This window comes from Strix uralensis, chromosome 4 (genome assembly GCF_047716275.1).
Source record: "Strix uralensis isolate ZFMK-TIS-50842 chromosome 4, bStrUra1, whole genome shotgun sequence".
In the NCBI taxonomy this organism is placed as follows: domain Eukaryota; kingdom Metazoa; phylum Chordata; class Aves; order Strigiformes; family Strigidae; genus Strix; species Strix uralensis.
Genome location: NC_133975.1, coordinates 34064511 through 34087611, shown reverse-complemented (window position 1 = coordinate 34087611; position 23101 = coordinate 34064511). Strand labels below are relative to the sequence as shown.

The 23101-nt window shown below is 35.4% G+C and overlaps 1 protein-coding gene across 1 annotated transcript; it reads right to left on the bottom strand.

The window, feature by feature from the left end:
• Positions 1 to 329: 329 nt before the first annotated feature.
• On the bottom strand, positions 330 to 22036 carry SLC7A2 (solute carrier family 7 member 2). The gene is made up of 11 exons (XM_074866299.1): positions 21650 to 22036; positions 20236 to 20391; positions 17838 to 18003; positions 17134 to 17270; positions 16229 to 16451; positions 12972 to 13108; positions 9661 to 9763; positions 8208 to 8413; positions 7732 to 7898; positions 6649 to 6757; positions 330 to 6058 (listed from the first exon to the last, which is right to left on the bottom strand). The coding sequence occupies exons 1-11, from the start codon at positions 22023 to 22025 to the stop codon at positions 5871 to 5873; spliced, it is 1968 nt and encodes a 655-aa protein (XP_074722400.1). The 5' UTR covers positions 22026 to 22036; the 3' UTR covers positions 330 to 5870.
• Positions 22037 to 23101: the final 1065 nt, after the last annotated feature.

Genomic DNA, 23101 nt, shown 5'->3' with positions numbered 1-23101 from the left:
GGCACTGTAAGACAAAATGTCCAAATCAAAGGGTGTTATTCTCTATTTCAGTTACTTCTTGAGTGCTTGGAAGCAAGTATGAAACAAATGCTGCTGCTATCCTCATCTCCAGACCACTGGGAATGTAAACGTTTTAAACATAAAACATGGTTGGTTTTTTCCCCTCTATAAAATCCATCCAAGCTATCATGTTATTTATTTTAAGTGAGTTATGATTCGTACACTGTCATGACATTAGATCTGACACATTAATGGTTATTAAGTCACTGTATTATTTTAGTGTTTACTAAAATTATAGTCATGGTTAAAGTTAGAGCTGTTGTATGAAGTACATACAAGTGATATTCAGCTTTATTTAAAAAATACAGAACAAATGCACAATTGTTCTCCCATGGAGCACATTTTACATTAAATGAAAAGCAATGTAATTTTCATCAGAATTTGTAACTAAGGTAATTAAAAATATAGCTGATTACAGTTCTATTGTAAAAGTGAAAAAACAAGCACCATATTCTTAAATATAAGCATTTTTACATTCATAAAAATTCAAGACTTTTCATTTTGGTAGAGCACTTCAAAGAAATACAAATTTGTAGTTTAAGTTGCATTAGAATCATTCTATCTACATTTTAAATGCTCAGCAGCATATAATACAGAAATCACTACAATGTACATATGAACAAAAAGAAAAGTTAAAATGGATATGAACACTACTGTTCTTTAAAATGTTGCACACATAACTGTTTTTAAAGATATGTAACACATATTTCATGCTTTACTTTCTGGTAGTACAAAAGGAAAAAACCCTCCTAAACATTCAAATCCTTTTATACTTTGTCCTGACTCCAACTAAACTTGGTGAAGCTGGAGTTTACCTGGCACAAGGCTCAGTGAAAACATACAAAGACAACAGAATTTGTCCAACTGACAATAAAAAGAATGATATATATACATAGTTCTTTGTAATGCATGTCTGTGCACAGAAATCCTTCAACTTAGCTAATGTTAAGCTGTTTGATTTCTAAAATCGAATGGAAAACAGATCAGGAGATGGTAAAGGCATTACATGTAGCTTTGGAAAGGCCCAACTATTAAAAATGCAGAGGTTCTCAAAACATACACCAGAAAGAAATACTAAAAGTACAGGAAATGAAAAACAATTACAAAGATCCTACACTATCTGAAATACCACCTGGTCTTTTTGTAAAATATTTATTTGCCTAACACTGAGTAATCTCAGTGCTTTAAATGAGCATACTGCCATTTGTACAAACTTCCTGGCAAGTTTAGAAAGAACTAGGGCATAAGAGCATTTAAAGGTGGTTTTATTTTTTATGTAATCAAGTAACACATGCCAGCCATCATGTGAATTAAATTCCTACTGTACAAAATGCACCTCCATGTCAAAGGCATCACACCTGATTAAAACAATTGCACGGTCCCACACAGATTTCCTGCACTGTCACTGATCTCACCCAGGTTGTTCAGGATGCTTATGGCACATCTGATACTGGCACTTATTAAAACCTCCATGAAAACAGTATGCCTTTTATTTCTTAAAAGTATATGTAACTTTGCATAAACTTTAGGGAAAAGGTGGCTAGACTGGTATATTTATCATCTAATAAAATACAGAATATATAAACTTTACCAAGTTTTGCTTCTAAATTAATTGTATCATTTGAAGTTTCTGGATGGCGTGGTTAAATTGATAAGAACATAAGTAACCCTCCATCACTACTGTTGACATTTATTACTGATAATTCTCTAACAGCAGGTAATATAAATAGCTTTACCACATGGTGACATAAATATAATATAACGGATTTCAGGAATCTAGCCAGCATCTGTTGTGCAGGAAAAAGTGTACTATTATGAACAGAATAGTTTTATCCAGGATAACAGATAATGAAATCTAAGACACCCCATAAAATTTCCTACTGCAGAATTAGAACTGGAATACTACAAGAAGATCAGTTAACATGAATTATACAGAAATGTTTTATAACTCTTATCCCTCAGAACAAAAAGATTTGTTTGTTCTCCCTTAAATATGCTTTGGCTTACTTTCTTAAATCCAACTAGGTAAGAATAATTCCTCTATCTAAAGGCATATCCAAAATGTACCAATGCAAATAAAGTTTTTGGAGGATTTTTTCTACAAAGGAAGAAAAAAACATTAACATATTTTGTATTAACACATACCATTATTATTTGCACAGAACAATTTACAGTATCAACATCTATGTTAAAAAATAACAACAACTATTTAATTCCACTGGACTTGTGCTTTTCAGCTGCTCTCGGCAAATACAGATATACAGCGAGCACGAGAACAAAATCAGGATTTGTTTCATACACAGCTTCTGGGTAAGGACTAGCATGGCATGTCCTTCGCTCCTGCAAAGTCCCACTAAAGCTTCTGGAATTTCAAGACTGCATATACAAATGTATACCAAAATTAGCATAAATATCTTACTTCTGGCTTATGTTCTTACTCAGCCACTGACTAATGACTTTAACACACATATAAATAAGCTTTGCACTGTTGAAGCAACTGAGAATACCCAATGACTTTCCTTCAATTTCATTTTATATCTCATTAGTTACAGGATAGTTCCTGTGATGCAGCTGCTCCCATCTCCCTTAGCAACATTTGTACAGGCACATTCTTTTATTTTTATATAATTAATTTTTCTAAAAAGGGGGGAGAAATATTCATACAAATGAAAAGGGAAACTGTCAATACACAAAGTGCTGACACATCCATTAGTTAAATAAGGTAGAAAAAATATTTTCTTTAATTAGCTCCAGAAGCCTTAGCTAGCACTTGCTTTAGTCAGAAGTTTATTATATTGACAGTATCTCTTCAAAGGAAAATTCCAGTGCAATATAGAAACTATTTTAACCAGTACATCAAAATCACTAACTATGGGCTAATGTCAGACAGATGCAAACATATAGACAGGCGTGCACACATACATTCTATATGATGGCCTTGGGAGGGAATGGGGTCTTCCTTGCACATCACAGAACAGCAGCCGTTTGCATCTTGGGAGCCTGGCTTGCCTGCTCTGCAGCATCAGCAACCATAGGAAAAAGTAAGTCTCTACTTCCTACACACCGAGATGTGTAGGGAATTTTAAAAAGAGCTGTAGGCTTCTAAAGATGTCATGGAAAAGCTTTACCTCACCACTGCTGACTTGCTACCACAGCACTGGCATTTTTTGCTGCTGAGGATTTAAGAGTACTGGGCAAGACAGGTTAAGAATGCCCTCTGACAGTATAACCATCAAAGAAGCCATGCTCTTGACAGAGTTGTAGCTGATGAGGAAAAGCATCAGCTTCTCTGTTTCAAATAGTTGTGGGATTAAAAACAACTGAACATACATTCATTTACTCAATTTTTTCATTACTTATAAATAAAACCTTTTCTTTGACATATTTAAGAATTACTACATTGGATTCCTTTCAAGAGCCTGGAGTCTTAGATTTCTAATATTTCAAACAAGAACATAAAGTTCTTTTTGTCATTTTTAACAATTAAAACAGCAGATCCAACTGACATAGACAGCTCTTTCATTTACTGAATAGAAGTATTGAAAATTATCAATAGCTCTAAGAACTGCCCTGAGAATTCCTATCCGTTCCTATCAACCACATATTTACTTAGTGTATCATCTACTTGTATTAGTCTAATATGAGATTTGAGTCTTTCTTTAATGGCATTTGTAAAATGATGATGAATTGTGGAAAGAAGTGGCTATAATTCATGATCAATTAGGATATATTAAAAACCAGTATCCCATTACCACCTACCCTATAGCTTCTCCTCATCCTCTGTGTCCCATCCATTTTGAAGGATCTCCAGTTGCTAGGACTGGAGGATAACAGCAGTTGCAGTTAAAGGATGTATACGCTGGAATCTCAGCTAAGAGGTAGGTGTTTTACCTATTGCATGCTTCTTTCATTTTCAGATTGCTACTCCTAATCCTGAGTAGTCAGTAGAGGCCACTGGTGCCACAGCACACAACGATCCACTCGCTGCTGCCCACACTGCAGGACCCTCTCCTCCCAGTTCAAGGTAAGAAAGGCTGAGAACCTCAGACCAGCCCCACGGTAGGACACCAGCCCATTGCAGGGTTCCCTATCAAGAAGCACTTCGCCTTTTGCCCTTCAACATTTAGGCATGTTACACCCTTACAACAAAAGAAGTCATTTTAAGATTAAAAAGCGTGAGTCTATTGCTATGAAAAAGAACAGGAGACAGAAGCAGCTTAACTAGTTTCCTTTTTCTTTTTTTTTTCTCTTTTTTTTTTTTTTTTTGTGAAATTCCAGCTATTATAAAAAGTAAGGTGCTTTTCACTGTCAACCAACACAGCTCTCACAGGATCTAAAGTTTTTATACCTAACAACAGTGATTAATACCAATGATTAGTACTGGCAACAGATTGCAACTCTCCATGACAAAATCCAAGACAGTTCTTACTTCAGGGAAGTTATTTTTATAAACACGTTCTTGCAAAATAACTTCATATTGTGGAATCAGTCCTTCATGGGACTTGAGCCTACTACTTGCTGAGAGAAAGTGTTAAAGTATCTGGGTGCCTATGACAGGTAGCGTGACTTCTATGCTGAAAGAAGAACAGTTTCTATTTTCACCAGCTTTAAAATAATTGTTCACCCAGCACTGCTGCAACAATTTGGTTCTTTACGTAAATAAGCATTTGGACATCCTACCCACATGAATGGATTTGTGGATGTAGGCTTGGCTCACAAAAAAATGCTGTGCTAAGGCTTAGTGAAACACTGCAATACTGTTTTGATGAGGATTTTTTCCAAAGCCCAGGCCTCTGTTTTTTTAACCTCCCCTTCCATCTGAAAAGGAGGCTGGGATTTTGTGCATTAATTTTTCTGAGGAGAAGCAATGCGTAACAGCTAATCTCAGAAATACCAGCTCTGGCACATGTTAAAGGAGATGAAAGTATAGGGGAAATAAATGAGTAGTAAGGAGGAAAACTTGATGACTGCTGTATGTAAGTACCAAATTATGTAGTCAGGGATAAAATCCTGTCCCTTCTGAAATCAAAAGCAAGATACTTGCTAAATCACATATGAATGTTGCTGTCAATACTGTGACCAACAGATTATTTTGCAGATGCTTTTGCAGAAAACAACATAGCTGCTCTTGGGAATATACACAGCATCTCTGAAAAGAAAGGAATTTACATAAACAGAAATCTTGAATACTGTTTAGAGGGACTAAATCCCTTTGAAGTATCTTCACTGTTTGAGTTCTCCATGACTACTGATTAGTAAAGGTAAGCAATTATTTCCTTCTACATAAATATATGTTCCTCTACTTTTTGCAAAGTATCAGATCTGTACAATTACCATTCGTTTTGGAAATACTTTGCAGGCCTGTCTGCAATTTATCTCCCATGACAGTTACTTCTGTAGAGAGAAGAGAGCTATTAGATTGTGACCAAAACATGTACCAGAGATAAGGAGAAGGTACAAAAGACACTTGTGTTCACAATGCAGTGTCAAATATTCAGAACTTCTTGCAGGCAGTTCTAAAATTCTTCATATTTTGTGATTGTCAGTGATTTTGGATGACAGTTCAAACAATGCATCCAAATTTTTGCTTACCAAAAGGTATTCCTCTTGTTTGTTTTTTAATTTAAATATTAATATCCATGCTGTCAGTTCTGAAATGATGAAGATGGATTAGCAGCTTGTCCAAAATATCAGCCCGGCCTTGTAGTAAACACTTTCAAGAGGCACAATGTTGGCAGAAAGCTTCTGAAATTTCAGTCCGCAAGTAAAATGTCAGTTAAAGGTTTAGAAGACTTATATGTTTGCACAGATTAACATTCACTTGTCCTCTCATGTGCAAGAAATTGATCATGTTCATTTGCATTTTCAGGTTCATCCACTTCTTCCACAGGGTTCTTTTCTTGCAACCCACTATTTTCTGAACAAGAATCGTCATCCCCATCGCTACGATGACCTTCAAGACTGTGTCTGATGCCATAAGCAAAGTAAATGAGGAAGCCTTCCAAAAGGAAAAAAAAAGTTAATAGGGTTTCAGGCCAGTAGTGCATTAAAAAGTAGTTAGTTCTTACTCTCTGGCTGAACACATTTTCCAAAACAAGTTTCTTCTTCAGGTATCTGAACCAGAGCTCATGCTTCAGGTCTTCCCTGTTTCTATGGAAATTCCAGTGCATCATTTTTGCATAATTAAATGCTCTAAAAGGTCATGGAAATTACTGTCTCTAATTTATGTCTAGATGAAATTAATACAATTTTCCGTATCTTAAAGAGTGACTGATATAGTGGGAAGAAACCTGTTACAAACAGGTTTCTGCGCAATTTTAGCTATACTTATTAGGAAAAAAAAAATTGTGGCTTATTGGAATATCCTATGACTTGGATTCTTCCTGTTACCACAAAACTGTACTGACAATTTTGACTGCATATAAATACTGCTTCTGAACCATGCTCTTGTTTTGATCAGAAATATCAGCAGACCTTTAATAAAACAGATACTTTTTTTCAAATATTTAAAGGAAGATAATCAAATGTTCTAAGATGGGATTCATGAGTCCTAACTAAGAGGTGACTGAAATGAACAGAAGTACCTACCAAGTGCCATCCAGAAGCTAAATCTGATCCAAGTGTCTCCACTTAATTGTACCATCAAGTAAATATTTACGAGGATACTGAACGATGGCAAAAATGGCAGTAGTGGAACCTAAAAGGAAATATTTAATATGTTTGTATTAAATAGAATTCCTCGCATGTCACACTTCAGTTATACAACACAAACTAGAGGTGACACATCTAATCACTAAAAAAGGACTGAAACTTTTTTTTAGTTGGAATATAGTGAAATTTTCTTTTTCATTGGGTTTTACCACCAGTTTCTACAGATCTTAAACTTTTAAAATACATTATGTTTAATATATATATTCACTAAGGTTGTGTAGAAAAGCTCTCCAATTTGTGCTGGATATATACTAATGAATTCCTGTATCTACAGCTGAAAAATATTATATGTTTATATATATTCCTTCTTTCTGAAATGTCCCCCCAACTCCACCAGATTCCTTGACCTTCATCACTATACTTCATTATTTCCATTAATTACTCCATTAAATAACAAATCTTAGAACATATCTGAAAGCTCAGAATGAAAGGATTATACTCTGGGAAGTACAAACTGTATTGTGGTCCAAAGCATTGCACACAACACAGACAAGTGATTGTACACTTATCAGTTTCGGAATCATTGTCTAGTTTCTAAGTGCTTAAATAGAGGTCTAAAATTACTTGGATCTCAGCAATGTGCACTTTGAGAATGCACCTAAAGAAATACCTAGAGGATCAGTGCTGTCAGATCCACTAGAGTTGTAGTAGCAGCTGTTCACACCAACGTCAGTTGAACAGCCATTTTCTGCAGCCATGCTCATATGCATGTCACACATTCAATCTGCGGGCAATAAAACCCTTTCTCTAGTCCTGAGAAGATCTGAACTGGACTGCACATGCCGATGATACAGCCATGACCATCCACTACTCCCACCTTCACCAAAAAACCTGCAATAGTAGCAGGGCATAATGAAAGACTGCCTGAAAAAGGACCATCTCTCTCTCTGCCCCTCTCCCACTCGTTAGGATCCATTCAAACCTCTCATTAGAGAATAACATAGAGAGTATGTTTTTCACCATAAAGGCCACTTTCTGCTGGTTCTGAGGCTGCCTTTGGATGAGGAGAATGGTAACTACGAAGGATGCCACCAACACAGCAAGAAGGCCAATACTCCAGGGCTCCAAGTTAGCAATGAAATGAATCCCGTATGTAGTGAGGACACTCAAGCCACAAACCAAGCAAGCTGTGTGAAAAACAAAATGATGGAAATAGGACAGAGTTCATTTAATCTCTGCATTGAAGAGGAAGTGACTTTTAAGAAGAATGATAGCTGGTCTTCGGTATGAAATGTTATCATGAAAATGTTTGATTAAAGGAAAATACACTAGACTGCAGATTAGATCCATCAAGAAGTATAAAAGCATTCTTCAGAACAACACATTAATTATGACTGAAAGAAGGTACGTTATCACTGGATTTTTAATTTTGTCTTTAATATAATGCCATTATTTATGTTAATGCATTTTATGAGTTTGGACAGCTGAATACTTACCTAAGAGACCCACTAAAAAGTTAACAGTAGTTGCAGTCTGCTCGGTAGGTAAACTGGTTGGATTCATCAGGGTCTGAAGACTGAAGTGATTCTCTTGTATCATATTTATCTGTGATTCACTTACTGCAGATTCCCTTTCAGATGCTGCCAAAGCTGCTTTTTCTGGAGAATATTTTGGTTGCTCATAGGTTAAACTGGGTTGGTACCTATGCATAAAACAAACAGGATAGTAAAAAAAATTAAGCTTACTTTGGGATTTGAAGCAATATGACTCTAGGAATGTATTTAAATACTAAATTCTTTGCACTAGAGATTTAGAATTTCCCAATTTATAACTGAACTGAACTAATAATATTATTAGTCACTATCATATATAAACAAACTATGGCAACTCACTTTTTTGCTGGGTTTGTTTGGGGATTTTTTGGACTGTTTTTTAAGCTACATGAATGCACCAATAGGTCAGACAAATGACCAGTCTCATACAAAAAGAGGTAACAGGGTCTGATGGTCAGTGGCAGGGAAAGGGTAGGGGAGCTTCCTTCTCACCTGCTTCCAGTACTGTAAGAGGCCTACTACTGTAAGAGTTTACTGTACTGTAAGAGGCCATAAACTGAATTTTTACATCTGCTTTGTTAGAATTCAAGTGTATTTTTAAAAATACATATGTTAAATAAGTCACAATGGGATAAAATATTGTTCTCTTTTAAAGTGTAAATTATCACAACAATGAATTTGAGCTGAATTTAAGCTGTTATACTTTTCAAAGTTAATTATGTACCCTTAAGTAATAAAGACTGACTTTTTAAGTTAAAAAACCCAATACATTATAAAGTGAGCTGTAGCTATCAATATAGAAATATTATTCCATAGCTTTACAAGCAGAACAGATACCAGAGTTTTACTGACAAGTATTTATAATCTGTCTCATTGAGAGATAATATTTGCACTCTCTTCTAGGGCTACCACCTCTTGAAACACTTGACTGGTCTTATGTTTCTGACTAGGGTAATACAAAGCAATTATTTGAACTTGTTTATCTTGTGAACTACCTAGAATATCTACACCTTTCACATGTAGTCCCCACCATGTAATAGGCCTGATGTACAGCATAAATTATATTCATATCAAAATATCATTCGTTGAATTTTATACACAGTCTTACATCTAGCACCTTTGGGACAAATGCTTGGACCAATACATCTTCTGGAAAATAAAAGGTGTCTAGATTCCACATGAAGCTTTGACTTGGCCAACTGCTATATTGAGATGACAATATATCATGGTTTTCTTTGATAGGTCACTGCTTCTTAGTAATTATTTATATGCATACAGCTAATTTTAAACATTTAGCTATCTAGCAAAAACTGTATCCTGTAAATGTCACTTCTGTTTATATACTGACCAACACAAAATAAAACACAGTAGAATACAAAGGATGTTTTTGACTTACCTAAGAATGAGGACACAGGTTGCCACAAGTGAATAAGCAAGAAGTGTACCAATAGACATCATGTCCACTAAAGCCTTTAGATCAAACAGAAATGCCATTATAGCTAAAAAAGAAAATAAAATAAAATGCAAAATTTGTATGAGGCTGACACAGAATCATAGAATCATTTAGGTCGGAAAAGACCTTTAAGATCATTGAGTCCAACCATAAGTGATAAGATTAAGACCTATTAAGAGCTGAGATTTTAAAATCTGTCCGCAGGGTAACTTTACATTGGTTTAGTGACAGCAATATGAGTGAAATCATGATAATCCTTAATAACACATTTTTGAAGTCATCGCCAACATTCCCAATCCTAATTCCCTACAGTTGGGAGTCTCATTCGTATAGATGTGCACTAATGAGCCATACAGTCATGACACATAATCAAGTGATTTGTATTGGACTTATTTGGACATAGGTATTTGCATATATGGCTTGTTGAATTTGGGCCACATTAAGAATACATTTTTATAGAATAAGGTTCAGATCCTGCAACAGAATCTCACCAAAGCTGAGAGGACGGATCCCACTGCAAAACTGGGGAAAAATGATCTGACCCATTAAGTCACCGGTATGTTAAATTTCTGCGGAGTGGAGAAAGAGCTCTATGTAAAGAGGACTTTCAGGAGTTGTCTCGAATAAAATATTTTTTAAAATTGATTATTTTAGTAAAAAGAAGTGGCCTTTAAGAAAGGCCAGCAAAATTTCACAAAATTAATATTCTTAAGATCATTGAAATCAGAGGCAGAACCTTTCATGATTCTGAGAGTAATGATAGCAATCTTTGTGTTTATAAAAGCTAATGCCACATTCTTTTGGAGATTCTGGAATGTCTTTTTTGTCTATGCAGTTTGCACACAGACACACGTAGCTCAAAGAAATTAGCACAAGCCATCACTAAATGAAAGGCTAGTGCTAATTGATTTGAAATATATATGGTCAAAGAACCTCTTAAAATATTTGCATTTTATGAACATTATTGAGATGCAGAAAGAATCTAAAAATACTTAATCTTTTGAATCATCAATAATCTCAACATCAAAAGAAACTATTAAACATAGCCCTTATACACTGTCTGTATACGCTCATACAAATTTTTCTATATTCAGAAATACTTATATATATTTACATTATGTGTTTGTTAATGTATTTGTAGAGATGTGTATAACTGCACAAACACACAAACACATGTTCCCCTGGTATTTGATCCTGAAGGAGAAAGCAAAACGTGGTTTGCTGAAAACAAGACTGCTGCGTCTCCTTTTCCAATGAAGGAAGAAATACCATCCTGTCTTCTTTAATGATGGTGGATGTTCCTAAATCCAAGAAGTCATTTATGGGGCAGATTTCTGAATACCTCATTGCTTTGCATTCTCAAAAGAGCACATGTAAGCAAAGCTGAGGAAGAACAGAACCTACTATAACCTCATGTACAATAGCTATATTTAATTTTCAATCCTAGCTTTGAAAAGGTACTTTGTAGACCAGAATATTCTTTTACATTAGAACCAAACTGATAAATGCCTGTAAGTTTCTGACTAAGAGAAAAAAAGACACGGTATTGCTTTTCCACCTCTCCTAATTCTATTCCAAGAAACAACAGCAGATCAATTTATGGTGAAACCTTGGACTGACACCAAAACACTTTGCTATGTGCAGAGTTTCACAATTGCGATTACCACCTGTGAAAAGGTAAGTCACAGTAATAACATGTGACAATTGCCTCAGTTGTAGTCTTGGCCTCATAACTTTAATTAAGGGGTCAAACATCTAATCTCCTTGACATTTCTTAAAGCTATGAAACTACCCATGCTATGAATGAATAGAAAAATCAGATAATATAAGCTGTTGCATACATCTGTAACTATTCTGGCAAAACTATTTGTGACCACAAGTTATCAAATATGCATCTTTTTAAAAATAGAAGAAATTACACCTTCTCCAGCAGCAGATGAAGCTGTCTTCAGGTGAGTTGTTGACACACCAAAGTCCCCAAACTGTCTAAAAGCAGTCCAAGTGATGGGTGCTGCACAGCTATAGTCAGGGCTGTATAACTATATCATTTTACCAGCTCGGTAATATGGTTTTCTTTCTCCTCATAATTACTGTGATTTCAGATAAAGACGTTAATTTCATCCCATATAACTGCACTTCCAAATTATTATAGGGGAATATGTCAATATTATACATTCAAATAATATAAAGTCAAAACAATAAAAGTAATTCTAAGCAATTTATTTGTACTCTGACCAAAGAAAAGGGAACTGATAATAATGCTTCATGTAGAAACTATCCAGACAATGACTGTGCTTTCCCACATTATTGCCAAGTACATGGTGTGAGCAGTTCCAGTCTTGTGGCATCTGAGGGTGACCCTGACTATAAATAATAATATTTTAGTCTCAGTTCTGAACCTCTTAATTGATATTAATTTTAGCCAGGGTTGCCAAATATTATAAGGTGCATATTTCATATTTGAATTACTTTTAAGACTTATTTATTTGCCTTTGAGTTAAATACTTATAGAGCTTCCAGTTTTCCTGGGTAATTAGACATCCCACTGAAATGGCAATGAAATTTGGGCACAGCTACATGTACCTCTGCAACAAGTATGGACAAAAGTGAAACAGTTGTACATTAAGAATTTATCTTTGTGAAACATTAAAAGTTGGCAACAGCTCCCAAAATGCTGTTTTGCTAAAATATATGTGGGCAGGTATGTACATACATATATGTGCATACACACATAACTCCCCAACACACACACAGAGCCCTCAACCAATTTGGTAAGCCTATACAAAACCAGAATCATTTTCTTTAGAAGAAAATTTAAAAATATTTGTATTTTACACAAAAGTTGATCCTGCTGCAAATGTATAATTTTTTTTCTCACATCTCATAATAAAAACTGTGACAGTTATTTTCCCCCTTATAGATGTGATAAATATACAGGTGTACATCAGGAAACCCTGTAAGCAGAGCATCAGCCTAAGGGACCCAGATTAAGTAACAAGCTTATTCAGCATACAAGAGGCCAATATTAAAAAAAAAAAATTTTTAAAAATCATTTTGAATTCTGTGACATTAAGACATCACCACCACCGTGATTGGCATGATCTGGAGTTCAACCCTTTGATTACTCAGTAATTTTATTCCCATTGTACATGCAAGGGAAGTTAACAAGCAGCCCTTTTCAAAAATATAGTACCATGCACGTGCATAGAGTGTTTACATCTCAGTTTTAAGTAACACGGGCTTTGAGAGCTTACCAGAGATGACCCCTGCTGTCAAGGTGGCAGAAACTGGTGCCTGCCTCTTACTCACTTTGGCAAGAAAACTAAAGAGTAAACCATCGCGTGCCATGGCAAACAGAATTCGGGGCAAAGGGAACATAGAGCCGAGAAGACTAGAACAGAAAAATGTATAGTTCAAATACAGGTTATTAAAAGCACAGTGCTTTACTGGTAAACCCAACTACACAAAAAGAAAGCTTGGAAGAGTTAATGGGTTTAGGTATATAGTTTTGGTTTAGGCTCTGTGTTGCTGCTCTTGGTTTTTTGGTTGGTTGACTGATGTTCTTGGTTTTGGGTTGTTGTTTATTTTGAACCTAGGCTTTGAAAGCACTTGAGATTAACCAACAAATACAAAACCTGTGGTAGAGAAAAGTTTTACTGGTTGCCTACTTTACCTGGCGTCAAGCAGATTTGATCATTTCAGTCCAAAGCAAATCAAAGCTGCACAACAGTGGTTTATTTTCATATATGCAATGTGTTTAGCAGTGCACCTTTCTTTACAAGGATCAACTCTTAGTCTCACCTGCTACTGCACCAGACGATAGAGTAGCAACTAGTGGGGTCTTCGTTTTGGAACTGATTTGAGCTAGACATTTGAAAAGCAACCCATCCTTCGCCATAGCATAGATTACACGTGGCATTGGGAAAATGGATCCAAGAAGACTGAGTAAAAAGCAAACACATGCAACATGGCAAACACAGTTCATGCAGAGTTGTATCATGGACAAGATAAACAATGTTAATTAATGGCATGTACAGAAACAAAATTGATGATTGTAAGACAAAACCAGAAAGCCCCATAGCCCAAGATACTACAGATCAGACACAAATAGAAATTTCTTTTTCCCTGCAAAGTTGATTGCTTTTTTTTAAAAAAAAAAAAAAAAAAAAAAATTAGGTATGGAATTGCTTCATCAGAGAGAATTCAGATTAGCAAAGTAACTCTTGCCATCACTGTAGTTCTTGGGTATTAGTGGACCGGGAACATGTTCCAGGTCACACTAACTATGCAATTAAGCTTTAGTATTCCTGGAGAAAGTCTGTCAGTCAGCAGCAGCAAATCAATAAGCATTAGCAGCATTTTTTACACTCTACATTTCCATGTGAGGCTGCTGATTAACAGTAATTCAAAGTAAGCATCATAGGGTTATACTTGGGCACATTATTTCTTTTGATTAAAGCACCTCTAGCCAAGCTTCATTAAGATTGTTTCTTTTTTTTTTTTTTTAAGAAATAAAGCTAATTAATTTAGATTTGTTATTAGCAGAACACAGAAAGGTTTTAGACTGTTGATAACTCAAAGCTCTTTTTAAACATACTTCTTAAATTAGGTGTTTTTTTTCCCTCAAAGCAAAATAATTGTAATCAAGAAAACCAAAAAACGTTGAAAGGACAAAAGGCAAAATCATAGCCAGTATAACCTCTGCAGCAAGCACACTAGTTTTTAACCAGGTGAATGGTTGCCTTTCTTACTTTAGGGAATCACCTATATCACTTACAGAAGGCACAGCTTTTACGTACCACAGATGCAAAGTACCTCCAGTAATGCTTGTGAGACACAAGTGTTAAGGTTAGACACATGAGAGAAGTTTCACTGCACATGAACTGATTTTGATGTATGAATGTCCCTTACAAAAAAGAATGTTTCCTGAATCAGGGTGACAATTGATTTTTCAGATAAGGATACTGTTAAAATCCACTGCCAAATTTTTTGCTGTTGTGGCTTTGTAAAATGTATTTATCCTACCCCTTTTTAAGTACATTCATATAAATAACAGAAATATTAACAAACACCTTTACCCTGAGGAAACAAGTTCACAACATAACATAATAAGAGGTAACTATATGGACCAAAAGCAATGATCCCCACTTTTTTTCTTACTTACACCTCTAAAATGAGGAATATGAAATACTATTTCCTCTGATTTGTTCTAAACTGACATTAGGCAACAGACTGAAAGATGAACCTCTCTATATGAGTAAATATAATTCTTCAGAATAGACTGGAAAAAGAGACCAACAGTTCAAATTTCTGAAAAAGCGTTTTACCGTCTGAGTTAATTTAGTTTTCCAGTATTTATTTCTTTTATCTAGTTCCTGCTTATATATCACTTTTACTATTTATCAATATAGAGGAAAAATTCAATAAAACCCTCCAAACTGAGGAGACCATGACAACTAGATAGAAAATAACTCTAAACTATAATCCCAGAATGAACTGTGTAACTATGACATTCTTCAGTCAGCCCTACAATTCTTTTAATGTCATTCTGGAACTATTTCCCTTTTCTGTCCCCTCCGACATCAAAATATTCCTTTCCTTTAAACCATTGTCCACAGTCAGCACGCTCATCTTCTTCAGGCTAATGCTTACAGGGTTATCTCAAAGTGCTGTTAGCATTAGGGCTCCACAAGGCATGTGGTTTTCCTTTGTGGAAAGGCAGCCAGTATTCTTACCACTGAAGCTCACGTAAATGATTCCTTACCTACATAAGCTCAGGCAGAAGATTAGCATCAGCATTTTTCTATCCCTAAATTCAAGTACCAGGCAATTTTCTATTCTATGAAAGTGTTTATAGCACATTACAATTGGTGTGTAATATATATGAACACATACTAATATATCTCATGCCCTCCCTGATCTTTTTAATCAAAATAACACGTTAAGGTTACATCCACAGTTTCACAAAGCAGAATAAATTATAATATTTTCACAGCTATAATCTACATCTCAAATACCCACACAGAAACCACAGGAAGGGATGATGTCAGAAGACAGACTGGCTACTGGAGGAAAACAGAGACAGGCAACGAAGATGAGGAGTGGAGCTAGTTAATCATCTCTTCAATTTTGCCTGCAAATACACAGAGCCCATAAAGCTGCTGAGTTATTGGGAGTGGACAGCAAGAAAGGACAAAATGGGTGAGGTTTATTTTATCAGTTAATAAAGATAACTTGCAGGTCATATGTCTGAAAATACATATTTTAAATAAAAAAACTTTTGGGTAATAAGCCAAAGAGGTAGAGTTCAATAACAGTACAGTTTAAAAAAGGAACTTAAATTAATGCACCTACTGTGATCAAGACCTGCTTAAGTATAAAACATGCTATAATTCTTATTGCTAAATCTTTGCATGAACTGAGCCTTCAAAATGAACGCATGAACATATATTTAAATGTCATATATTATCCATAATTTTTCCCAATAAAATCAGCATTTCAATGTCTTTACCTTGTAGACAAAGCACAGAGGGATCCCACAGCTACAACATATTTTGCAGGACCCCATCCAACATATTCAAATGCTACTGGCAGAGGACTTTTCTCATCTAGTAGATAGTATGGCATCATAAGTGTCAGTGCAGCTGAAACCCCAAAATAAGCCAAGAAGCAGACAAGCAAGGACGCCACAATTCCTATGGGTATGGCTTTCTGAGGATTCTTGACCTCTTCTCCTGAAAAAAGAAAAAAAAAAAAAGCCCCACCAAAAATTCTTACTCATTTCCACCTTCAGCTTTAAAAGATAACATCAAAGACAAATACTTTGTTAGTCTAAACCATGGGAATCATATTTGTAATAGAAGTTTTAAAAATCTGTATAAAATAATCTCAGTGACACAGAACAAAACTCAGTATTTTGTTGACAGAAATAGCATTAAAAAATAGAGGTAAACTAAAGGACATAAAATACATTCTGTATTTAGAGTACTCAAAGCCCATCATTTCTAGTTATTTACCTACGATTTCTAAGTTCAATGTACTCATTCCCTATCAGCCATATACCAGCCAGCCTTTAGGAGACATACCTCATTTCAGAGAACTGTAAAAGTGAGCAGGTGATTAACATGATTTGGGCAGAAAAAATTGTATACTAAACACTTCCCAGACTTAGAAAGCTACAATTAGTCTCTTTAGAACAAGAATAAAGTAAGTAAAATTTCCTCCTTCCTTCCCAGAATGATAGCCACATTCAGGAATGAACTCAGACTCATTCTACATGGACTGAAGGAGGTTTAAGAGAAAGCAAAGGAAGAACATTAGACAGATTGTTATGTTGTTTGTGTGGGTTATTTTATCAAAAAAGCATGTTTTATATATATACATATACATATAGACACACGCATATAAATACTGTACCAGTTGTTGCAATGCAGTCAAATCCTACAAAAGCATAAAAACAGGTTGCAGCACCAGCCAAAGTTCCTGTGAAACCATATGGCATAAAGCCACCGCTCCCATATATACTTGTCACATTCTCATAGGATGAACAGTTCCTATAAAGAATAAAAATACAATGGAAAAATAACTTTTTAAAATTATTATTATTATTGGTAGGACAAACACATGCATCCTCCTCTCCTATCACTCTGCAAAAACATGTTAAAATGCTCTCATCAAGACAGAGTTCCGCTTCACAAAACTGCACGAGAAGACATTGTTATGTCAAAGCTTGTAAGAGATACAAACATAACAGTAGATGAAAGAATACCTAAATCAAGTAACTATCATCTTACTCACTTTGCAGTTTGTGGGAAAACATACTAAAACACTAATGGTGTAGGCAGCTCTTGCTGTCACACTCTCATGCTGCAGTTAATACATGGCTTAAGGACAAGAAGGCAGTAATCTCTCAAACAGCTATGGACAACGGTATTGAAATAAGATAGTTTTTTAAAGGAAACTACAAACAAGAAAATAAACTATTTTTAAGGGAATAAAAAGTTTATCATTCCCAGAAACAGAGCTATTAGTTGATTTATTAGCTGCAATACCACTAAAACAAGTATAACAGAAAATTGCTTGGAGTATGAGTAAGTAAATTGATTTTTTTAAAAAATTACTCTGTTACTGCAGTAAGGTTTATGAGATATTCTTCACTTATTTTCCAGTTCTCAGCATCTCCTTTCACAAAACCGGAAATCATAACGAAGAGTAGGACCAAGATGTTAATAGCAGTGAAAATTTTATTCACCCATGCAGATTCTTTTACTCCAAAAGATAAAAGACCTATAAAATAAAAATATTTTATAGATGTGAATAGTCCCTTAAACTAATACAATGGCATTTTAAAGAAGATATAAATGCAAGTACTGTGAATATACTAAAAAACAGCACTAGATTTTGTACTTTTAAAAAGTAGTAGCACAAATTTACTAGACTCTTTGACAGCATGGCAATAGGCAAATGTATTCGAAACCACAAAACAGAAAGATTCTTTAATTGTATTCTTTAAGTATTTAAAAGTATTTTGAGCAATTGTTACTGCTTTTCTGAGATTCCAATTCGTATCCCTATTTTATGTGATGGAGTAAAAATCAGTACAAGAATTCTATACTTAGTAAAAACAGATTGGTAGAATCGATTCCCTACAGAACAATTACTTAATAGATTAATAAAATAGGCAAAATTATTAGATTGATAATGTAGTCTGTTCATTCTAAATTTTTCAGGGCATATCCATCACAGAGGAAGAGTCCCATTTCCTAGCTCATTAGTAAAACCTTTAAAAGAAATGCACACCTCCTGTTCATAAACACTGATTCACAGAGATTCTAGAAAACAGTCTGATACAAAATAGAGATGCCTTAGGTTGCAGAGTAGTGCATTTAAAAAATCTGAAAGTTATTCTGTCAGGATCCTACTGTGTCATTAGATTTGTAACATCTGTAAGTGTACTAACAGTTTAAGGGAAGAACAGGCAGTGAGCAGATCAGGAAAAATGAAATACAAAGGGAAAGCCTTCACAGGTTCTTTGCACTCTAAGTGTTTCCACTAATATCAACATACATGCTTTCCCTCATTATTTAGAGATTAAGTCTGAAAATTTTAAGCCTCTCAAGATAATGACCAAAAAATTTCTGACTCCGCTAATGAGATATTTGCTATCTTATCATAACACAGAAGTTATCATATGAGCTGCTCAAGTTTTCTTCAGCAATAGCATTTTTACTGGGAATAGGTGTATGCTTTTTTTAGCCCAGTTTTTTCCCAAGAAGGCGGTGTCTCAATCAGCCTAATGCAGCATGAAACATAGTATATAGATTTTTTTAAAAGTCCTTTGTGTAGAAAAAAAAACCCCAAACCAGATTTCCGTGTACTTTCCCTTGTGCTTAGCACATAGTATTTTCTGTAAAACATCATCTGCTACTCCTGTGATTCAGCTTTGCTCAGCTCAGAATCCAATTACTGTATCATGCTCAGTCTACACAGCGCTGAGCTATCCCCTCCTCTCAGCAGCAGTGAATTCCATCCAGTTCATTCACTGGTGGTTTGGCTGCTTACCACAGAGACCTGGAGTGGTTATACCCATATAACGTAGTTTCACTTTCCAGAGAAGAAATGCTCCTCCTTTTGTTTGGTCTAAAGAGAGACTGAACATGACAAATATTTGAGATATGGGTAAGACCTCTACTAAATACTGAAATGCTTCTAGGATTGGCTGAAAACAAACTATACATTTAGAATACACTTACTGCTTCCTTCACTCCTGGTGGCAGGAAGAATATTTCCTTGTGGGAAGCAATTGTTAAATGCAAATAAGTGGCAGTATTTTCGAGCTTTCTGATCCCTCAAAAAGCATATAGTTGGTGTCAATTTTTGTGATTTAAAAACATGATACATGAGTAAAGACAGCAAAGAAGCAGAACTGAGTGGAGTAGACATGAAAGGTTTACTCAGGTTTCAAAGTGGTCTGTTGGGCTATGCCAATACCCCGGAGTGTCCTTTAGTTCAAACAAGTTCTAGGCTAAAGAACTTTTTTGAAGACTTAAAAAGTGGAAAATTATTTTATATTGAATAAGTTAACAATTTAGAGGGGGAAAAAAACCCCTTACAAATGTGTGCTACCTGCACAATATATGATTTAAGGAGAGCATGTCACATCACCATACTATAGAGCTTAACCTCAAGGATCCTGTGAAGGCATTTACCAGTGATAAAGCCATAAAAACCACACAGAACTGTATAATTTTCCTGTTATCATCAATCTGTATCGTGGGTTTTATAAAAAAAGTACTGACAAGTGATTATTTCATGTCTCAGCTTCAACAAAAGAAGGTACACATGAACATTTGTTTATACACATTTAATTCCCAGAGTTACTGTGTCAGTACACATATGTGCATCTGAACTTCTTAAATATTATTAAGGTATTTCTGGTAAAGCACAGTCTAGCATTTTTGTCTGTAAGAAACACTCTGACATCACAACCAGCATAAATGAGGCCATATGTGGTCTTACCTGATAAAAGTAATATAAGGAATACAGCAAAGAAGTCAGGATACTCTGCTAGCCCAGAGTAATTCATTTTGAAGTAGGTTCCAAAGAAATGACCAATCTGTTTTCCAAGAAGTTCATCAAAGGTCCCACTCCAGGCTCTTGCTACACTTGATGTACCTTCATAAAATACATGCATGTTTAGGGGTTTGCATACGTACAATGGGATAGTTACTTCTACTGAAAAAGAATAAAACTAAGCATGTTGCTGCTTGCATTTAAAAGAGCTGAGCTTGTGTTAAAACAGTGATTTTGTTTTGCCAAGGAATTTTAATGTTTTAGAATTTTTCTACATAGTTAAATGGTAAGATATTATTCTACAACTAAAATATACAAATTCGTATCTGATTTATTCCCAAAATATTGCAGAAATTATTTCTGTGTCATTAATATCTGATGTCGTTATGGAAAACACTTGTTTCTAAAGTTACCATATGGCATATGTTAAACAATATAAGCAATGTAAGAAAGCAGTTTAAGAAAGAACATGAAGGAAAGTTTGTCCACCTGGAAGTAAAGTGAAAAATCACTAGCAAGATGTATATTGTTAGAGTTAGTATTTAAGATTAATATTGTCCTCTGGTAAAGAGTGCATGTGGGCACAGCTAAATACAACCTTATTTTTACAACTCTCCTATCATGAAAGACACTTCAGTACAATAGTCAGGCATATTGATTTTGTAGTGATTTGGGCAACAGTCCTGTAGTTAGGTATACATATACAGCTAGGTGTACTTATACATAATATAACGGATGCTTGGAGCGTGTACCTCTGGAAAAAAATGTTTTTGAAACAAAAGATGTCTCTGCTAAAGCACTGAAATATTTATTTGAATACCTGCCATGTAAGCATTGATTTTATTCAGATCTGGTCAGTTTTGTATTTTATGGGATTACCCATAAAATAAGGACACTATTTAATTAGCATTAGGCTATAGTAACAAGTCAGTACTTAAACATCATGACTTTCTTGAAGGGAGATACTATAGGAATGGGGTCCCTGTAAATGTCCTTGTTGAGTATATTCAGAAAAGAAAATGCTTATTGATTTTACTGAAATTATTCTTGCTGACCAAAGACAGCAATGTTTATTCTTGTGCGTCATCACTGAACAGTCTGATACAATTTTCATACAAGGTATGCGGTTTATGCTGCTAAAGACACACTATTTACAAAAGCATCTCGCAAAAAACCTGTTTGCAATAGGGATGCACAGGAGGAAGTAACCTAATCCAATTACTTTAGTTATTTCATCTCAGCAGGAGTAAAAAACAATAGTAGTTAAGTATAAAGACAGAAAAGAAAGACAGACCCGTATCTGTATCTTGTATCTGCTGTCTGAGAAACTCTTGAGAGCTGTGCTTGTTCTTAAGCTTACCTATAACATAGGATAAAATGAGATTCCAACCAGTGATAAAAGCCCACAGTTCACCAACAGTTACGTAAGTATACAAATACGCAGAACCAGTCTTGGGTACACGAGCACCAAACTCAGCGTAGCAGAGACCTGCCATCACAGATGCCAGCGCAGCAATGAGGAAAGAAACAACGATGCTAGGTCCAGAATCAGATTTGGCTACTTCTCCAGCAAGGACATAAACACCAGCACCAAGGGTACTTCCTACTCCCAGGGCTATAAGATCCACCGTCGATAAGCATCTGCACAACTTGGAGTCCTCAAGACTTTCACCACTGACATTCTTCTTCCGCACCAGACACCGAATAAAGGACAAAGCTGGTCCACAGGGCAACATGGTGGATGTAGAGCTCTGAAATAAAAGAAATCATTACACAAAAAGCACATAGACACTGGTGAAAAACAATGAAAAAATGTATTTGCACAAAGAACTTTAATCACATCTACTAATTAATATATTTACACTCCTCTGTGACATTAAATAAATTGGCACGTACTTTTTCCTCAGGAAACAAATTAGAGACTGAGTATTCCTAATTTTATACTGAGCATTTATTTCCCCAGGAAACAAATTAGAGATTGAGTATTCCTAATTTTATATTTAGCACTTATTTCCCCAGGGAAAGATGTACATTATCACTAGGTTTACTACACTGCTGTAAAAAAGAAATTGTTTTTATTTATCTGCTAATGCCCACTTCTTAACCATTTCTAAAACAGAGCCGGAACAGAGATGTCTGTTATCTCATATATAAGGACTTTTAAGATAAGGATCAACACCAACATAAAAAATGGTTTTTAAGATCTTAAACTCCAATACTAAGGCTATAAACAGCAAACACTTTAAAGTACAAGCATTCTGACAGAACCAATGCAATATCCTTTTGCCTTCAAATACATGGCTTCTGCCTTTAGACTTTTCTTCAGTAAAAACTGCTTGAAAGCAGATTAAAACAGTCTTTCTAGTCCCTCCCATATCAATGACGTTTCCCAGAACTAATTATCTTTACAGGAAATCTCATACACTCTCCCTGACAACCATCTAACAAAACCTGATGGGGTAACTGCTCATCCCATGCCAACTGCAGTTCTTCAATATTTGGAGTGCACATCGTCGCAGTGTGGGGTGCAATCATGTCTTGCACACAAGCTCAGTTCTTGTGACCAGCTAGGTCCTGGAGGCCAACAGGTGGGCAGCACTTCTCTGGCCTGTGATATGGGTGCTTGCTAGGAGGAACGGCAGTGAGCCTGCTTCGGAACTCAAAAAAATTATAGCTGAGGGTCCAAAGCATTTGCCTGGAAGGCAGGACACAGACATCCCATAGAAAATAATATCTCAAAGAGGCAGCATTATTGTACAAGTTCTGTCTTTCTTTATGTATTTGTTTGAATTGTATTGTTGATGACTCAGAG

What these genes read in the sequence shown, in the direction of transcription:
- SLC7A2 (XM_074866299.1), bottom strand. Translation starts at nt 22,025, where the DNA reads ATGTTGCCCTGTGGACCAGCTTTGTCCTTTATTCGGTGTCTGGTGCGG. An exon ending in GACAGCAGGGGTCATCTCTG is followed by an intron (nt 9,764 to 12,971) that starts GTAAGCTCTCAA and finishes TTTCTTTTTTAG; the next exon opens with CTATAATGGCATTTCTGTTT. An exon ending in TAGCTTCTGGATGGCACTTG is followed by an intron (nt 6,059 to 6,648) that starts GTAGGTACTTCT and finishes TCCTTTTGGAAG; the next exon opens with GCTTCCTCATTTACTTTGCT.